This window comes from Eriocheir sinensis, chromosome 20, assembly GCF_024679095.1.
Source record: "Eriocheir sinensis breed Jianghai 21 chromosome 20, ASM2467909v1, whole genome shotgun sequence".
NCBI lineage: Eukaryota > Metazoa > Arthropoda > Malacostraca > Decapoda > Varunidae > Eriocheir > Eriocheir sinensis.
In genome coordinates, this window is record NC_066528.1 from 18,186,003 (window position 1) to 18,203,526 (window position 17,524).

The following is a 17,524-nucleotide window of genomic DNA, read 5'->3' on the forward strand; positions in this document are numbered from 1 at the left end:
TCTCTCTCTCGTGTGTGTGTGTGTGTGTGTGTGTGTGTGTGTCCCTCAGTATATAATTCTTCTAATACACTCCACAGTATACCAGTAATAAGAGGAATAAGAATACTAACTCAGGGCTTCATATCTCCTTCTTGGAATAATTATACTGTATAAAAAATATGTACAAATTTACAGAGTTATCTACATACAATTACGACAAAAGGAAAAAAAAATCAGTGACATTCTCTTAAGAAAACACTACAAATAACTTTCTTCAGCACACTTTAGCGGCATTACTCAGATCCAGGATGCAAGGAAACAGCTTCATCGGGTCACATTCTCAAACGTCTCCGCTCCCAAGGTCACATATTTAACCCGGTAGCAGCGACGGGGCAAATTTGTGCCATGATATAAACCCCCCAAAATAGATGATACATAAACTGATCACAAATGCATTGATATGTATTATGCTATTATCTAATGGGAAATATCTGTTCCCTGAGGTACTGCACTTTGTCCTCATACGTCGCGTGTGCCATGGAGTACCAGAGGAAGTGTGGGACCTCCACCACAGTGTAGCCCATCAGCTCGAGGTGGCGACACTCCACTTGGTGCCTCCCTAAGAGTTGGCGGTGGTTGGTGCAGTAGTGGTTCTCCCGGCGAAGGACCACAGCCACCCTGAAGAGAGAAAGCATGTTACATTATGTCAACATTGTGGATCCTTACGGCATGGGGTTCTTCATCCACAAGACGGAAACTAAAGTACTGGAACCTATTGAATTATCCACTGGTACCCAAGAAACCCAACATTTCTCTCTGTGATATAGTTGTCAGCATGTCTATTTATGAACCTGCAGCCCAAACTTTATCAACATGTCTATCTATGAACCTGTGACCCTTTATCAACAAACCTTTTATGGCCAGGGTTGTTTTGAATGTCAACCTTGTTTTTGCCTCTGAGTCTTCCCGGTGTGGAGTCCGTGTAATCCTTGACCGCCATGGGTTTGCTGTTCCCATCCAACACAAACTCAAAATCTGCATAAGAAAGCCAATGTTAGGAGGCAGCCAAGCACATCACAATTAGGACATGTGTTTGCCAGTTTGTACACCATTTCGATCAGCACTTCAGGAAAATCTTTATATATTAACTACAGAGAAATGCTTTGTAAATATCCCTCACTACACAAACTCAAAATTTACATAAGCTGAAGTTAGGAGGCAGCCAAGCACATCACAATTAGGACATATATTTGCCAGTTGTAGACCATTTCAATCAGTACTTCAGGAAAATCTTTATATATTGACTACAGAGAAATGCTTTGTAAATATCCCTCACAACACAAACTCAAAATTTACATAAGAAAGCCAATGTTAGGAGGCTGCCAAGCACATCACAATTAGGACGTGTGTTTGCCAGTTTGTACACAGTTTTGATCAGCACTTAAGGACAAACTTCATTATATATTTTGACTACAGAGAAATGCTTTGTAAATATCCCTCATGCTCCCCTCAAGAAAATAAGAAGAAGAACTAGAAGAAGACAGAAGGAGAAGAAGAAGACAAAGCAGAAGAAGTAGAAGAAGAAAAGAAGAAAAAGAAGAAGAAGCAGAAGAAGAAGAAAAAGAAACAGAAGAAGAAGAAGAAGAAGAAGAAGAAGGAGAAGAAAAAAAGGAAGAAGACAAAACAGAAGTAGAAGAAAAGAAGAAAAAGAAGAACCAGAAGAAAAACACAGAAGGAGAAGAAGAAAAAAATGACAAAACAGCAGAAGAAGAGAAGAAAAAGATGACAAAACAGAAGAAGAAAAGAAGAAAAAGAAGACAAAACAGAATTAGAAAAAGAAAAGAAGAAAAAGAAGAACCAGAAGAAAAACACAGAAGAAGAAAAAGATGACAAAACAGAAGAAGAAAAGAAGAAAAAGATGACAAAACAGCAGAAGAAAAGAAGAAAAAAGAAGACAAAACAGAAGCAGAAGAAGAAAAGAAGAAAAAGAAGTTCTGTCATGCCGGAAATGCTCATCTCTTACCCAACAGATAATAGTAGGCTGTGTGAACATTGGCCCTCAGCACATCTGGTCCTCCTATGAGCTGCGTGAGAGCCTGGTAGACCTCCGTGTGGAAGACAGACATCGGCACAGCAACTGAAACACAGCCATCTATTAAAGCCATAAGCCCTTGACTGCAGCTGCGGCTTCGTGAAATAATCTAAAGACAACTTAAATGTACGTATATTTGTCTATCTATTCATTTATATTTACAGTGGCATAGAAAGTAGGGAGCAATGGGGGGATGTGGTTGCCTCACTCTCAGTCAATATACCCTCTGGGCTCCATCATCTTGCTGAAAATATGAGTCTTTAACTAGACAAGAAGACATCAATAAGCTACAGGAAAAGAGCAAAAAGTAATTCAGAAGAAGAAACATAAAAGTCCTGCACCTTGGGAGGGGATAAGCACACCAATACCAAGTACAGGAAGAACCAGAAAAAGAAGAGCCAGAGAAAGACACAGGGGAAACATCACAAAACACAGAGTCAGAGAAAGACAGGCAATACCACATGGGAAACACTCCACTATCCACCACAGAGCCAGAGAAAGACCTGGGAGTATATGTTACCAGGCAATACCACATGGGAAACACTCCACTATCCACCACAGAGGCAGAGAAAGACCTGGGAGTATATGTTACCAGGCAATACCACATGGGAAACACTCCACTATCCACCACAGAGGCAGAGAAAGACCTGGGACTATATTACCAGGCTACCAGTGAAGGCCAAATCCATGCCAGTCGCAGAGGATGGAATAAGGAAAAACTGGGCAATCATAGATGAGATAGAATTGTAATATAAAAGCAAACTGTATGGGGTGAATCAACTGAAACATTAGCCTTCCATTAAAGCCATAAGCACGAGTACACTTGGCGGTGATGTCTGTGGCGATGTGAGTCTACTGAACTTCATAAGGACGGACTGAAAATGAAAAAAAAGGGTTAATGAAAAAACTCACCTGTCTCTAGAAATTCCTCACAATACTTTTCATGGAACCACGGAATGTTTGCCTCGGGGTGATCAAGACACACGGCTCTGTTCAGCTCCATCAGCAGGTGACGGACGCGCATCGGGTAGGTCGCCTGGGGGAAGAGAGTGAGGAACAGGTGAATGTTATACAGCCTCTTCAGAGTGAATAGCTGAAAAGAACACAAGACAAGGCAGAAGAAGTTGTGAGGGAGACAAAGAGAGTTGTGTCATGACCAGGTAATGCTTATTCCTCTGTACCATGAACCTAAAGAAACACATATTTGACAAGGCTTTCGTAGGAGTTGTGGGCATTTCAGGTAGCCTAGCACATCTGGTGGTAGACCCTTCCTCCCATGAACCTAAAGAAACACATATTGGACAAGGCTTTAGTAGGAGTTGTGTGCAGTTCCAGTAGCTTTATGACCCTGGTGGTAGTTTGACCCTTCCTCTGTACCATGAACCTGAAGAAACACTTATCAGAACTGAAACTCTTCTTTGACCTTTAGAAATTGTCCATAAGCCCTTGTCCGTCCATATTAAGAAGCAGCAGGGCCAAATTTGTGCCATGATATAACCCCAAAAAATAGATGATGCATAATCTGATCACAACATATATTGATATATTATGAAATGGTTTGTGTGAGGGGTGATTTTTTCTCATTTTTCTCGCTTGGAGGGACCATTAAGAAACTGGGTTAGTCCTCAGACAGCAGAAGTATTGGAAGAGTACCTCACCCAAAAATGAATCTATATATAGTCACTGGTGATCTTAGGAGCATAGCATATATATAGTTACGCTGCATAAGAGATGTTTTAACCCCTTGACTGTGGATTTCCTACCAGAAGACATCACCAAGCTACAGGAATGGAACAAAAAGTGGCTGCTACAATTCAATGAAGAAAAATGTAAAGTCCTGCACCTTGGGAGGGGATATCCAGCACACCAATACCACATGGGGAACACTCCACTATCCACCACAGAAGCAGAGAAAGACCTGGGAGTGTATGTTACCAGGCAATACCACATGGGAAACACTCCACTATCCACCACAGAGCCAGAGAAAGACCTGGGAGTGTATGTTACCAGGCAATACCACATGGGAAACACTCCACTATCCACCACAGAGGCAGAGAAAGACCTGGGAGTGTATGTTACCAGGCAATACCACATGGGAAACACTCCACTATCCACCACAGAGCCAGAGAAAGACCTGGGAGTGTATGTTACCAGGCTACCAGTGAAGGCGAAATCCATGCCAATCGCAGTGGATGGGTTAAACGAATATATCATAAAAGTGAAAAAATAAAAGAAATCCCACACCTTTGAGTAGCACTTCTTAATTTCTTCATCCAACTGGTCCATGAACTTGAGGTTGAAGACACTCTGAATGACCTCGGAGGGAAGGTGGCCGTACATGTTCATTGCCAGGCACATCTGCAGGACACTCAGCCCCTTCAAGTTATGCCTCTCCCTGGAAAACATGTAAATATTAATAAAGAGAAAACACGGTACACCACAAAACCATAACATACCAAATAACTGTAAATAGAGGGTGCTGTGTGTGTGTGTGTGTGTGTGTGTTTACCTAGTTGTGAAATACAGGAAAAGAGTCATATTAGGCTCATGCTGTCCCGTCTCCATAACGCTTATTATCCAGTTTGGCTTTAAATTCATGAATCGTTTTTGCACACACAGTCTCCTCGTCAAGTCCGTTCCATGTTGTTACGCTTCTGTATGGAAAACTGTATTTCTTGATGTCTCTCCTACAATCGCTCTTCTTCAATTTCTTACCGTTGCCTCTTGTCACACTTCTGTCACGTACCACTAGGTCTTCCCTGTGTGTGTGTGTGTTTGCGTAGGAGTTTTCCGTAATGCATTGGACACAAATTATTTTAAACCCTATCATTTACATTTTATTTAATTCTCATATTTTGCAAACACGTCAGGCTGATAGTTCATGTAGACCATTGACAGGTGAGTTGATATTCGCCACAAGCAGAAGAGCAACAATTTCCACTGAGTGCGTTAGACAAAAAGAGTGAGAGAAAAAGCTCTAGACAAAAAGAGTTAGAGAAAAGGAGTTAAGAGAAAAGGGTTAGACGAAAGAGTTAGACAAAAGTTAGACAATAGAGTTAGACAAAAGAGTTAGACAGTAGAGTTATGCAAAAGAGTTAGACAAAAAGAGTTAGACAATACAGTTAGACAAAAAGAGAATCCCAGCAAAAAACACGTACTCCAGGAAGGCATTTGAGCAGGCGGCCAGGAGCTGATCTACATGGGGAGGAGTGTAGCCGAGACTGTAGAAGCACATCAGCACCAGGTCCATCGTATCAGCAAGGAGGAACTCTTGGTTGCTCACGACATACTGAGAAACAGCCTCAAGAATCTGGGAAAGCAGTTTGAAGGTCTTGTTCATTGTGGTGTCTGGAGAAGGGCGTAAGGGACGGAACCATTTTTTTTTAGTTTGTGTTGGGAATGGTACACAGGCAGGTGGGCTAAACATTCAGGAAGGTGCTGGGTATCGTGTGTTTAAAGATACCCTAAACTTAACCTAACCTAACCTAACCTAACAAAACCCCAAACAGTTACTCTAGGTCTTGGCTCAGAAAATTCATATATGTTTCCTTACTAATGAGATTTTCTATGCAACAAAGTGAGGTCATTCTTTGTTGATTTATACCATAAGGTGCTGGCTATCATGTGTTTAAAGATACCCTAAACTTAACCTAACCTAACAAAACCCCAAACAGTTACTCTAGGTCTTGGCTCAGAAAATTCATATATGTTTCCTTACTAATGAGACTTTCTATGCAACAAAGTGAGGTCATTCTTTGTTGATTTATACCATAAGGGGCTGGCTATCATGTGTTTAAAGATACCCTAAACTTAACCTAACCTAAACTAACAAAACCCCAAACAGTTACTATAGGTCTTGGCTCAGAAAATTCATATATGTTTCCTTACTAATGAGACTCTCTATGCAACAAAGTGAGGTCATTCTTTGTTGATTTATACCATAAGGTGCTGGCTATCATGTGTTTAAAGATACCCTAAACTTAACCTAACCTAACCTAACAAAACCCCAAACAGTTACTATAGGTCTTGGCTCAGAAAATTCATATATGTTTCCTTACTAATGAGACTTTCTATGCAACAAAGTGAGGTCATTCTTTGTTGATTTATACCAAAAGGTGCTGGCTATCATGTGTTTAAAGATACCCTAAACTTAATCTAACCTAACCTAACAAAACCCCAAACAGTTACTATAGGTCTTGGCTCAGAAAATTCATATATGTTTCCTTACTAATGAGACTTTCTATGCAACAAAGTGAGGTCATTCTTTGTTGATTTATACCATAAGGGGCTGGCTATCATGTGTTTAAAGATACCCTAAACTTAACCTAACCTAACCTAACAAAACCCCAAACAGTTACTATAGGTCTTGGCTCAGAAAATTCATATATGTTTCCTTACTAATGAGACTCTCTATGCAACAAAGTGAGGTCATTCTTTGTTGATTTATACCATAAGGTGCTGGCTATCATGTGTTTAAAGATATCCTAAACTTAATCTAACCTAACCTAACAAAACCCCAAACAGTTACTCTAGGTCTTGGCTCAGAAAATTCATATATGTTTCCTTACTAATGAGACTTTCTATGCAACAAAGTGAGGTCATTCTTTGTTGATTTATACCATAAGGTGCTGGCTATCATGTGTTTAAAGATACCCTAAACTTAACCTAACCTAACCTAACAAAACCCCAAACAGTTACTAAAGGTCTTGACTCAGAAAATTCATATATGCTTCCTTACTAATGAGACTTTCTATGCAACAAAGTGAGGTCATTCTTTGTTGATTTATACCATAAGGTGCTGGCTACCATGTGTTTGAAGATGCCCTAAACTTAACCTAACCTAACCTAACAAAACCCCAAACAGTTACTATAGGTCTTGACTCAGAAAATTCATATATGCTTCCTTACTAATGAGACTTTTCATACAACAAAGTGAGGTCATTCTTTGTTGATTTATACCATAAGGTGCTGGCTGTCATGTGTTTGAAGATACCCTAACCTAACCTAACCTAACAAAACACCAAAAGTTATTATAGGTCTTAACTCAGAAAATTCATATATGCTTCCTTACTAATGAGACTTTTCATACAACAAAGTGAGGTCATTCTTTGTTGATTTATACCATAAGGTGCTGGCTATCATGTGTTTGAAGATACCCTAACCTAACCTAACCTAACAAAACCCCAAAAGTTATTATGGGTCTTAACTCAGAAAATTCATACATGCTTCCTTACTAATGATACTCTCTACACAACAAAGTGAGGTCATTCTTTCTTGATTTATACCATAAGGTGCTGGCTGTCATGTGTTTGAAGATACTCTAACCTAACCTGACCTAACAAAACCCCAAAAGTTATTATGGGTCTTAACTCAGAAAATTCATATATGCTTCCTTACTAATGAGACTTTTCATACAACAAAGTGAGGTCATTCTTTCTTGATTTATACCATAAGGTGCTGGCTGTCATGTGTTTGAAGATACCCTAACCTAACCTAACCTAACAAAACCCCAAAAGTTATTATGGGTCTTAACTCAGAAAATTCATATATGCTTCCTTACTAATGAGACTTTTCATACAACAAAGTGAGGTCGTTCTTTGTTGATTTATACCATAAGGTGCTGGCTGTCATGTGTTTGAAGATACCCTAACCTAACCTAACCTAACAAAACCCCAAAAGTTATTATAGGTCTTAACTCAGAAAATTCATATATGCTTCCTTACTAATGAGACTTTTCATACAACAAAGTGAGGTCATTCTTTGTTGATTTATACCATAAGGTGCTGGCTGTCATGTGTTTGCAGATACCCTAACCTAACCTGACCTAACAAAACCCCAAGCACTAAAAAACAGAGCCAACCTAAATATTGAATACGACTTACATCTGGCGCCAAATACAATGTGTTATTGAAACTCAGGCAGATGTCTCTTATGTGGCGGGCATTCAGCTCATGCAGGAGTGGAGGGTACGCAGCCATGATCCTGTCGAAGGTGAATGTCCTCGGTGACCCCTTACGGTTGAGGTAGGCTCGCGTAAGGTTGGTGACGTCAATCAGTGACGAGGCAGACTGGAAGAGGCGAGAGGTGTGAGTAGGTATTGTTACGCCTGGGGTAATAATTGTTAGTTAAGATGAAATGTAAATAAAACTTGTATGAAAATAATTAGAAGTGCTGGAGGAAACGAGTGAGGGTCAATTTAAGGAAAAACTGGACAAATATAGATAATGAGATAGAATTGTAATATAAAAACAAACTGTATGGAGTGACTCAGATGTGGCAGAGGCAAAGAGTGTGTGGCAATTTAAGGATAAACTGAACAAATACAGGTAACTCTCAATTTACGTGAGTTTGGTTTGCGCGTTTTTTTAAATAACGCTGGGTCCAAAATCCAAATAAATGTTTAATTTACATGTTTTTTTTCACTTATACGTGATATTTTATGGAGTGGCCACCAGATGTCTCACGCAACTGGACTCACACGGCGCCGCGGCCACACAGCTGAGCTCAGTTCTCCCCGTGCGCCACTTGAACAACAGTACAGTACCCACGCTGCCACACTACTCAACAACAACAACAACCTCGCTGCTGTGCTACCACGAGGGGAAGGGCAGCCAGAGGAGGAACCACGAGAGGGAGAGGAGTCAGAGTGATACAGTACACAATAAAGGTACAAACCTACCTCTTGTTTGATTTACATTGGTTTTGATTTACGCGACCTCTTCAAGAATACAATACTCGCGTAAATCGAGAGTTACCTGTGTAAATGAGACAGAGCTGCAAAGGCATAGCTCAGGCCCCGTATACCACAACTAGGTAAGTACACTAATACCAAATCTCTTGCTCAATGCTCTACTAACGCATCAACAGGTTCTGGCCTTGTTGTAATAAAACCAATTATTCCTTTCAATAAGCAACTGATTACGCTATGATATCTTTTAGCTCCACAAGGTTCTGCTGTCCACTCTATCATAAGCTTTTGAAATCTGAGCATATACTTGAAACTTTTCCTGTGTCTAAAGCATGAAGTGTTGAAGGATTATTAGCATTGCATCAAGTAACACAAACCTTCAAAAATTCCTCCGTTCTGGCGTCCAGCACGCGACAAATGGTTGTGATCTGCTGCATCAGTTTCCTCTGCACGTTCTTGCGGTTGAGGGCCAGGGAAATCTGTATTCCTCGAGATAATATTAGCGTGTCAAATATTGAGAACTGTGGTCCGCAGAGTAAGACTTTTTCGTAAACATCTTCCGGTATTCCTTCACTTGAGGAGTAACTGATGATAAAGGAAGCCATGTTGGCAACCTTGTTTGGCAAGTGCCCCATGCAGGTTTTTAAGTCCTCCAGAAGCAGGTGTGTCAGGGCCTTCTCCAGGGCATAGTTCCTGTAGGTGCCGCCGAGGTTGTTGTTGAAGTACATGTAGCGCTGGTACACCTTCCTGCGGGCCATCTCCTGGAGGCCCAGCCGGTAGGGTCTGCTCTGCAGCTCCTCCTCCACGGAGGTCATCGACTTCATCCAGAAGGCATCGCAAAGCTTAGTGTTAGATGTTTTAATGTGCCTCAAAGCTTTGAAAATAACCATTATGTATTCATATAGGTCCTTCTGCTCAAGCTGCTCAGCTATGAGTACCTCAAAGAAGCGCTTACTCTTCAGGGGTGTGAAGGGAGCCATGCACAGTATGTCTGGCCTCCCACCTGTTATTTTGGCCTCCTCCATTGAATTGACGGAATACTGACGAATCTTGTGGAATATCCCGCTGGGCTCCAGGTAACTCTGGAAGTAGATGCTCAGATCCAAGACCTGCATGGCACTGAGGGCGTGGAAGTTCTCCTCAAGGCACTGCATCAGGTGGCGGACATGTCTGCGCACCGGGGGCCACTCTGGAAAGGTGAGCAGCTTTATCGCTTTCAGTGTTACTCTTGGGTCACAGGTCTTGAAAAATCCTTCATTTATTCTCTTCTCAATCAAAGCTATGTACTTTTCTATGAGGGACTTTGTAACAAGTCTCTTTGAGCTGCTGAGGCATATGGTTATCATGAGAAACTCATCAGCATCTAAATCATCATCAAGCTTTCTTGCAATCATAGGAAGCAATCTTGACTGCAGAAAGTATCCCCTGATGCCTTGCTCACGTAGGTACACAGAAAGTCTTGATAGGGCAGTCAGGTTGAAGTCACTGATCCTCTCCAAACAAAGCAATGACAGCTTTTGCTGGATTGCTGAATCATTTCTTACTCCTAGTTTACTAAGATAGAGCATCATGGAGGAAAGAGCATTATTATTCAAGTCTCCACAGACTGCCTCCAAGCATGACACAATCTTTTCAAAGGACGGATGAGTCAAAATCTTCTCCAAGAACTGATTGATCTCACATTTGGTAATCATGGAACACTCAAAGCCATACTTTCCATACACCTTTTGGAGGTCCCAAAGAGTCACAATCGCCTGACTTATTTGTTCAGCCGTTGGAGGCTCCCTTGACCCCTCTATTTGGTCAAACACTTCCTGCATACTGTTGGCTTCATTAATCTTCTTGATGACAGGGTCACTTGAGCCAGGATACAAGTTCACGCGGAGACTGTCCAACTGATCTTTCTCCAGCAATTTTCTTCTAAAAAAAACATTACCATCAAATTCAGAATCACTCATCATGCCATCCTCGCTGTCACTCGCCGTGCTGACTGCATAGCACCTTTTAGGAAGGCTATGTCTGGCTTGAGTTAAGGAACATTCTGTGAGTAGTGGAACCCTTCTCTCGCTGAATGAACCGCAGCTTGCATGAGCAACAGGGCTGTAAAAATGTTGGTGAAGAAATCTGGTAATGTGTCGAGTCCCAGAGAGGCAGACAGAAAGCTGCCTTGGGCCACAGCCTGCCACCCACAGCACATTGACAGGAATGTTGAACCTCATGGCTCAGATCTGGAAGAGAGAAATGATTTTGTAGAAGTCTTGGTGACAAAAGTTATGGGTTTCATAGTTGGCATGATTTACAATAACAGGGATTGTACATAATCTACTCTTTCTGTCTATTCTAAGCAGAACAGTAAAGATTAAAAGTGCATTAAAAATGCACTACATTTTGAGGTGCGACCCAACTGTGAGAGACCTGATTCACAAGAATCATGGCAAGTTAAAATTAGAATGGGGAGTATACACAGTGAGAGACAGATACCATGCAATTATATACTATCATTGTCATAGATATGACTATCCTGAGGCCAACTGTACTGCTAAGACCAATGGAGAAGCCCCAAAATGTTTCAAATGCGCTGGTGATCATAAATCAAAGGACTGCGCCATGGATGAGAAGAAATGCATACATTGTGTGAGGTACAAGAAGCCTGAAATCAACCACTCAGCAAATGACCAGTGTTGTGTAGTTCTCTAGACTGAAACTGAGAGAATTCGTAACATAACTGATCATGGCTATCAACCCGATAGCAGCGATGGGCCAAATTTGTACCATGATATAAACCCCAAAAAATAGATGATACATAATCTGATCAGAAATGCTTTGATAAACATTATGAAATGGTTTGTGCGAGGGGTGATTTTTTCTCATTTTTCTCGCTTGGAGGGACCATTACGAAACATGATCCCCACTGCTACCAGGTTTATTAGTGTTTGTACTCGAAGATAAATTGTGTGTGATAAAATGTTCAGTGAGTTGGTAATAATAATTGGATATTTAATTGTGATACTGTAATGGAAATATTAGACATGAAAGCTGAACCAATGGATATTTGTGATAATATTTGTGAAAGCAATTAAGACACTCGCTCACAACGATGTTTGAGAATAAATGCATCGAGGATTATTACTGAGACTAACATTGTAATTGTTGACGGCCCTCGTAGAGCGCTGTACCAGCAGTGGAGCAGGACCTGAAACCTCATCAGGGTGACGGTTAATGTGTTTATTTGACTTTGAACTTACTATTTCGGCATATTTTTTGGAAGCTCTCAGTCTAATGAAGCAATGATGAGCTGGATGTGATTCTGTAAGGCGGCGTCACTATATCACTCCATAGTCTTCGCATTGTGTTCCTCGGCGGCAGCGGCGAAGGGTTTGTTTACATTTCGCCGCTCATCATCATCATCATCAGCAACCTGTCTTTACACCGATTTAACGGATCAACAAATACAGCTGCCTCTTCTTCTTCTGGAGTGTTTTAGGGGGCTATTTAGTCTGTGTAACTACTGCCTCTAAGGACCCGTCAGTATTAAATGCTAGCAGGTGTTGTTAGTTTGTCGTTGTCACCTGGATAGGGATTAGATAAGGGTTTGTTTACATTTCGCCGCTCATCATCATCAGCATCATCAGCATCATGTATTTACGTCAATTCAACGGGTCAACAAACTAGGCTCGACGCTCACCTCCTCCGCCTCAGAAGAAAAAAGAAAATTCACCAAAACTAAGACTCAACAACGCATTTCATTTTACCACCGCATTCCCCGAAGTCTCAATGGCCCCCTAGCCAATTTTGGTTGCGAGGGGTGAGTATGGGCAAACACTAGAATAATACCGTAGTGGGTATGTCCAAACCCAAGACCTGCTTTTCTTCTGGAGTGTCTTACCCACCAGTATTACTTGTAAGTTCTGGTGGAATTGTCATGCCCTGAGAGATGTATTTTCTCTTTTTCCATAATCCAACACGACCTCTGCATGTATCGAAACACACGAGAAATTAATCAAGACCAGGGGCCGGATTCATGTTGGTAAGTCTACTGGTAACTCCATCATCTAGGAACGCTCTTGATCTTAAGGCGACTCCAATGGTAATGAAAGAAGTGTCGACCAGGCCAGTACTTCATTCACTGTCATCGAAGCACCCTAAACCCAATGCAAGATGGCGCCACTATAAAACACTCGCCTGCGCCAGAACGGGCTAGGCCGACCATCAGGCCCCACCTGGAAGAAGCCTTGGGCCGACCATTAGGCCCCACCGGGAAGATGCCTACCGGCTCAATAGGCAACAACGTTAAAAAAAAAAAAAGGATCATTCATAGAGGACAGATTAACTAAAAGACTTACCAACGACCGGTCTTGTAGTGGGTTGATGGATCCTGCCCCAGGAGAGGGTATTCGCCGGCTGCCTGGGATTGAACCCGCCACTCCTTACCGAGTCGGCCAAAGTGGTACCCTCCTGGCTAAGTGGGTTATGGGAGGCTCGTTCATCGGGCATAGTCGCAGCACTACAGAATCACTGCGGCCAACTTGAAAATCCACCGCCTCCATATTTTTTTTTCTTTCTTCTTGTACTGTAGTTGTTCAGTGATACAATTGAACACTGCCCCTCATGGCCTGGGCTGTGTTGATAGGTTACTGTTTTAATGGTGATAAGTTATTATTTTAGCAGTGATAGGTTACTGTCCATTAGTTAACCCAGTAGCAGCGGGGATCATGTTTCTTAATGGTCCCTCTAGGCGAGAAAAATGAGAAAAAATCATCACTCATACAAACCATTTCATAATATATATCAAAGCATTTGTGATCAGTTTATGCATCATCTATTTTGGGGGGTTTATATCATGGCACAAATTTGACCCGTTGCTGCTACACGGTAAAGCCACAAATTTGGCCTGTCGCTGCTACACGGTAAAGCCACAAATTTGGCCTGTCGCTGCTACACGGTAAAGCCACAAATTTGGCCCGTCGCTGCTACACGGGAAAGCCACAAATTTGGCCTGTCGCTGCTACACGGTAAAGCCACAAATTTGGCCTGTCGCTGCTACACGGTAAAGCCACAAATTTGGCCTGTCGCTGCTACACGGTAAAGCCACAAATTTGGCCTGTCGCTGCTACACGGTAAAACCACAAATTTGGCCCATCGCTGCTACCAGGTTAAGGTGGGGTTTTGTTAACTAAGGAGGCCTCTGTGTGGGCTGGGTGCTCGGTGGTTGCCTGCTCCACCGTACTGAACTGGGTGCCATTCTAGATATTTACCATAGTCATTATTGAAAGAGCCAAGTTCGTATTCAAATCGCTTTCTTTTCATCTTCCGTCACCTCGCTTACTCCATCTCCATTATTTGTATGTTTAAGGACTAATACATTTACTTATTGCAACATTTATTTATGTTTATTGAAGCAGTAAAATATATATTGCAACATTTTTAATGGAGTTAAATATATATTGAAACATTTATTTATTTATTTTTATTGAAGTAGAATATATATTGCAATATTTATTTGATTTCCATTGAAGGAGTAAAATATATATTGAAAAATTTATTTATTTTTATCAAGAGTAATACAATATTGCAACATTTGTTTATTTATATCAAAGGAGTAAAATATATATTGCAACATTCATTTATTCTTCATCGTAGGAGTAAAACATATTGCAACATTCATTAAATCATTGCCGTACAATCTGTGGATATAATATTGATTACAGTTATATATTTTTTTTTCAGGAACGAACAACAGCATCAGTAAGGATTCGGAATACCCCAGACCTTTAACCAGTGTGGGAGGTCTGCCTGCTGCCCTGACCCTCCGGCAATGTCTCACAGCACATCAGCTAACGCAGGAAGGGGCAGCTGCACCAGGCCACACTCCAAGACTACCGTTGTCGGCCCTTCCGTAAAGACAAGGCTGCAGTGTAACCATCTGAAGCCGAAATGCAAGTGCTCGAACATAGTCAATCAAAAGAGGTCCCATAAAACGAAGCACACGGTGACGGGAACAAGCGGCCAGCGGCAAGTGTTAAGCTCCAGCCGTGCCTTGCCGAGAGGGGAGACCAATGGCAGGAAAACGTATCACTGCACCGACGACTCAGTATCGGTCTGTGACGCTACGTGGCGACCAAACCTAACTAGCTACTCAGACGACAGACCGACGACTAACACTGAAAACCGTAAACACAGAGACAGGGACGGTAAAGTTATAAAAAAGAAACTACGCTTTGAAGATCAAGTTACCAAGTTTGAGAGGAGGCACAACCGTGATCAGGCTACAGACTCTGGTAAAGATGCGAGTAAACGTCGGGATGGAGGACAGCATCTGCCTCCCTGTACAGCCCGATCTTCACCTAGAAGCAACACTGGTAGCGGTCCCGAGAGAAATATCAAGGAAATGTCCAGAGATTACTGCAGACTCTGTGAAGGAGCCGAGAAGGGATATTCCTATGATTCTTACAGGAAGAGAAGAAAAGATGAGGTGCTTCCTGATGCCACTAGAGAGACAACTGCCAAACTTTCCCCGGATTCTGACGATGTATCGTCGAAAGAAAATCATGAGATATGTTTCCTCTGCCATCAAAATACACATCACTGCAGAGGTTGTGATAATTACTGCAGAGTTTGTGATAGATATTTGTACTCTCACGGCTCACGGGAACACCTGGCAGAAGATTGTCAGGCCGAGAATCGAAGACATCCACCCACAAGACACGTTTCTGGTGATGAGGTCGGGCAGTCGTCTTCATCAGGCATTCCGTACAGACCAAGGACGACGTTTGTCAAAGATCTGAAGCAAAAACTGGAGACTACGTACAGGAAAGAGGAGTCGGTGGTAAGTTTGAATGGTCTAAGTTATGTTTTTGCTTACAGTGAGGGAGGGAGGGAGGCAGCTCAAGGGCCAAGAAAGAAAGAAAGAGATGCTGCCCCGATGAAAGAAAAAAGAATGAAAGAGTGGAAGAGAGTATGAATGTGTATTATATGAAGCTAAAAAAATAAGTCCTTGTCTTCTGGATTAAAAAGAGGATATTTTTTGTGTGTCTAAACTAAACCTTTATTTCAACTGTCACTTCATGTTCTCACTAAGTTATCTTATTAACTATGAAATTCTCAACATTTTCTTCAGCATAAAGAAATGGACGTAGGAACTCGTGAACCATCAGGAGGGACAGATAGCAACAGGATCCCCCAAAGGCACCATTCTGGCCGGCACCACATGCACCCTGGCAAGAAATGTAATTCAGGTCTTCCTTCACTTTATATCTTAATTTGGGATAAAAAAATCAAAACTCGATCCTAAAAACCCTCAACACAATTTCTCCGTTCCAGGTCTGCATCGCTACCAACAGAACGATCGTTTATTCCTGGAACCGACACTCACGGACAGGGAGGGACGAAGCCTGTGCAGCGAGTGTGGCGCGGCGCAACCCAAGAATCCCGAGAGAGACCCTTATGTCTACCACATCACCCTCGGAGACATGAAACCATCCCACGAGAGGACACACGGTGCTTCAAGGGGGCATTCTTCACACAAGGGCAAGGAGAATGGTGCAGCCTCTCTTAGCAAGTCCAGGAAGAAGTCAAGCGATGCGTCAAAACACATATACGCCAAATTAAACGATAGCATTGATGATATTTTCTGGAACAAGGGCGTACACTCTACCTTCTCAACCTCCTCCCCTCAGACAAAGGTTCTCCGCTCTCTGCACAGCAAGCGACATCCCAGTAGATCCATGGCATTAGTTGACTACCTCGTTTAACATGTCCACTGCGACTGGCACGGATTTGGCCTTCACTGGTAGCCTGGTAGCATACACTCCCAGGTCTTTCTCTGCCTCTGTGGTGGATAGTGGAGTGTTTCCCATGTGGTATTGGTGTGCTGGATATCCCTCCACTGGTAGCATACACTCCCAGGTCTTTCTCTGCCTCTGTGGTGGATAGTGGAGTGTTTCCCATGTGGTATTGGTGTGCTGGATATCCCTCCACTGGTAGCCTGGTAGCATACACTCCCAGGTCTTTCTCTGCCTCTGTGGTGGATAGTGGAGTGTTTCCCATGTGGTATTGGTGTGCTGGATATCCCTTCACTGGTAGCCTGGTAGCATACACTCCCAGGTCTTTCTCTGCCTCTGTGGTGGATAGTGGAGTGTTTCCCATGTGGTATTGGTGTGCTGGATATCCCCTCCCAATGTGCAGGACTTTACATTTTTCTTCATTGAATTGTAGCAGCCACTTTTTGTTTAATTCCTGTAATTTGGTGATGTCTTCTTGTAATAAATCCACACTCTAGGGGTTAACATCACTATTGTTTCTTCTTATTCCTCTTCTTATTTGTTTACAGTCAGTCATCTCACATTCTCGGGATCAAATTTGGGATGATCTTCCTCTATCTTGCTCAGTCCAGTGCTAATACTTCCTCTGTTTCTTACACTTCCAAGTCTTTGTTTTTCTTGATCTCCCAGTTGTTTTCCTTTCCCATTTCTAACACTTTAAAAAGGCGCAGGAAATATTAGGAAACCACACAGGAAATCTCTTTAATAGTGTCTGGAAATGAGTAGAAATAACGGATCATTGAGAAGAATATAGTTTGGACACTTACAATGATTCTGTGTAGGCATGGAGGCAATAAGGGTGTGTAAGTAGGACTGTCGAACTAGCCTGAAGAAGGGTTCAGAAATAGTACTATCCTGCGTACTCTGTTATGTGCATCAGAAATATGGACGTGGAATAAAGCTATAAGGAGGTGCGTGTGTTGTCAGGATGGGATGACGGGATGA

The 17,524-nt window shown here is 42.1% G+C and overlaps 2 protein-coding genes and 1 long non-coding RNA gene across 10 annotated transcripts; 1 reads left to right on the forward strand and 2 right to left on the reverse strand.

Annotated features, from left to right (window-relative positions):
• Window positions 1-113: 113 nt before the first annotated feature.
• LOC127001301 (FAST kinase domain-containing protein 1, mitochondrial-like) lies at window positions 114-12,151 on the reverse strand. Its single transcript, XM_050865708.1, has 9 exons — window positions 12,005-12,151; window positions 9,137-10,987; window positions 7,954-8,139; window positions 5,230-5,381; window positions 4,316-4,466; window positions 2,984-3,107; window positions 2,003-2,116; window positions 891-1,014; window positions 114-657 (listed from the first exon to the last, which is right to left on the reverse strand). The coding sequence occupies exons 2-9, from the start codon at window positions 10,976-10,978 to the stop codon at window positions 453-455; spliced, it is 2,898 nt and encodes a 965-aa protein (XP_050721665.1). The 5' UTR covers window positions 10,979-10,987; window positions 12,005-12,151; the 3' UTR covers window positions 114-452.
• On the reverse strand, window positions 5,388-7,545 carry LOC127001306 (uncharacterized). The gene is made up of 5 exons (XR_007755003.1): window positions 7,407-7,545; window positions 6,907-7,080; window positions 6,572-6,736; window positions 6,232-6,401; window positions 5,388-5,551 (listed from the first exon to the last, which is right to left on the reverse strand). It is a non-coding gene; the product is annotated as an uncharacterized LOC127001306 (long non-coding RNA).
• Window positions 12,152-12,423: 272 nt separating the features above from the next.
• Window positions 12,424-17,049, forward strand: LOC127001307 (uncharacterized). Of its 8 annotated transcripts, XM_050865732.1 has the most exons (6): window positions 12,424-12,564; window positions 14,487-15,585; window positions 15,877-15,985; window positions 16,080-16,573; window positions 16,665-16,715; window positions 16,842-17,049. In XM_050865732.1, exons 2-4 carry the CDS (start codon window positions 14,575-14,577, stop codon window positions 16,508-16,510), a joined length of 1,551 nt encoding a protein of 516 aa, XP_050721689.1. In that variant the 5' UTR covers window positions 12,424-12,564; window positions 14,487-14,574; the 3' UTR covers window positions 16,511-16,573; window positions 16,665-16,715; window positions 16,842-17,049. The 8 variants fall into 8 exon arrangements, with proteins under 8 accessions (XP_050721689.1, XP_050721690.1, XP_050721685.1 ...); XM_050865733.1 differs by having other exon boundaries at window positions 12,424-12,660; window positions 16,665-17,049; XM_050865728.1 differs by lacking the exon at window positions 16,665-16,715 and having other exon boundaries at window positions 16,080-16,624; window positions 16,743-17,049.
• Window positions 17,050-17,524: the final 475 nt, after the last annotated feature.

What these genes read in the sequence shown, in the direction of transcription:
- LOC127001307 (XM_050865733.1), top strand. Translation starts at nt 14,575, where the DNA reads ATGTCTCACAGCACATCAGCTAACGCAGGAAGGGGCAGCTGCACCAGG. An exon ending in ACAGGAAAGAGGAGTCGGTG is followed by an intron (nt 15,586 to 15,876) that starts GTAAGTTTGAAT and finishes CATTTTCTTCAG; the next exon opens with CATAAAGAAATGGACGTAGG. An exon ending in CATGCACCCTGGCAAGAAAT is followed by an intron (nt 15,986 to 16,079) that starts GTAATTCAGGTC and finishes TCTCCGTTCCAG; the next exon opens with GTCTGCATCGCTACCAACAG.
- LOC127001301 (XM_050865708.1), bottom strand. Translation starts at nt 10,978, where the DNA reads ATGAGGTTCAACATTCCTGTCAATGTGCTGTGGGTGGCAGGCTGTGGC. An exon ending in CATTGTATTTGGCGCCAGAT is followed by an intron (nt 5,382 to 7,953) that starts GTAAGTCGTATT and finishes CTGCTTTCCCAG; the next exon opens with ATTCTTGAGGCTGTTTCTCA. An exon ending in TGCTCAAATGCCTTCCTGGA is followed by an intron (nt 4,467 to 5,229) that starts GTACGTGTTTTT and finishes CATGTTTTCCAG; the next exon opens with GGAGAGGCATAACTTGAAGG.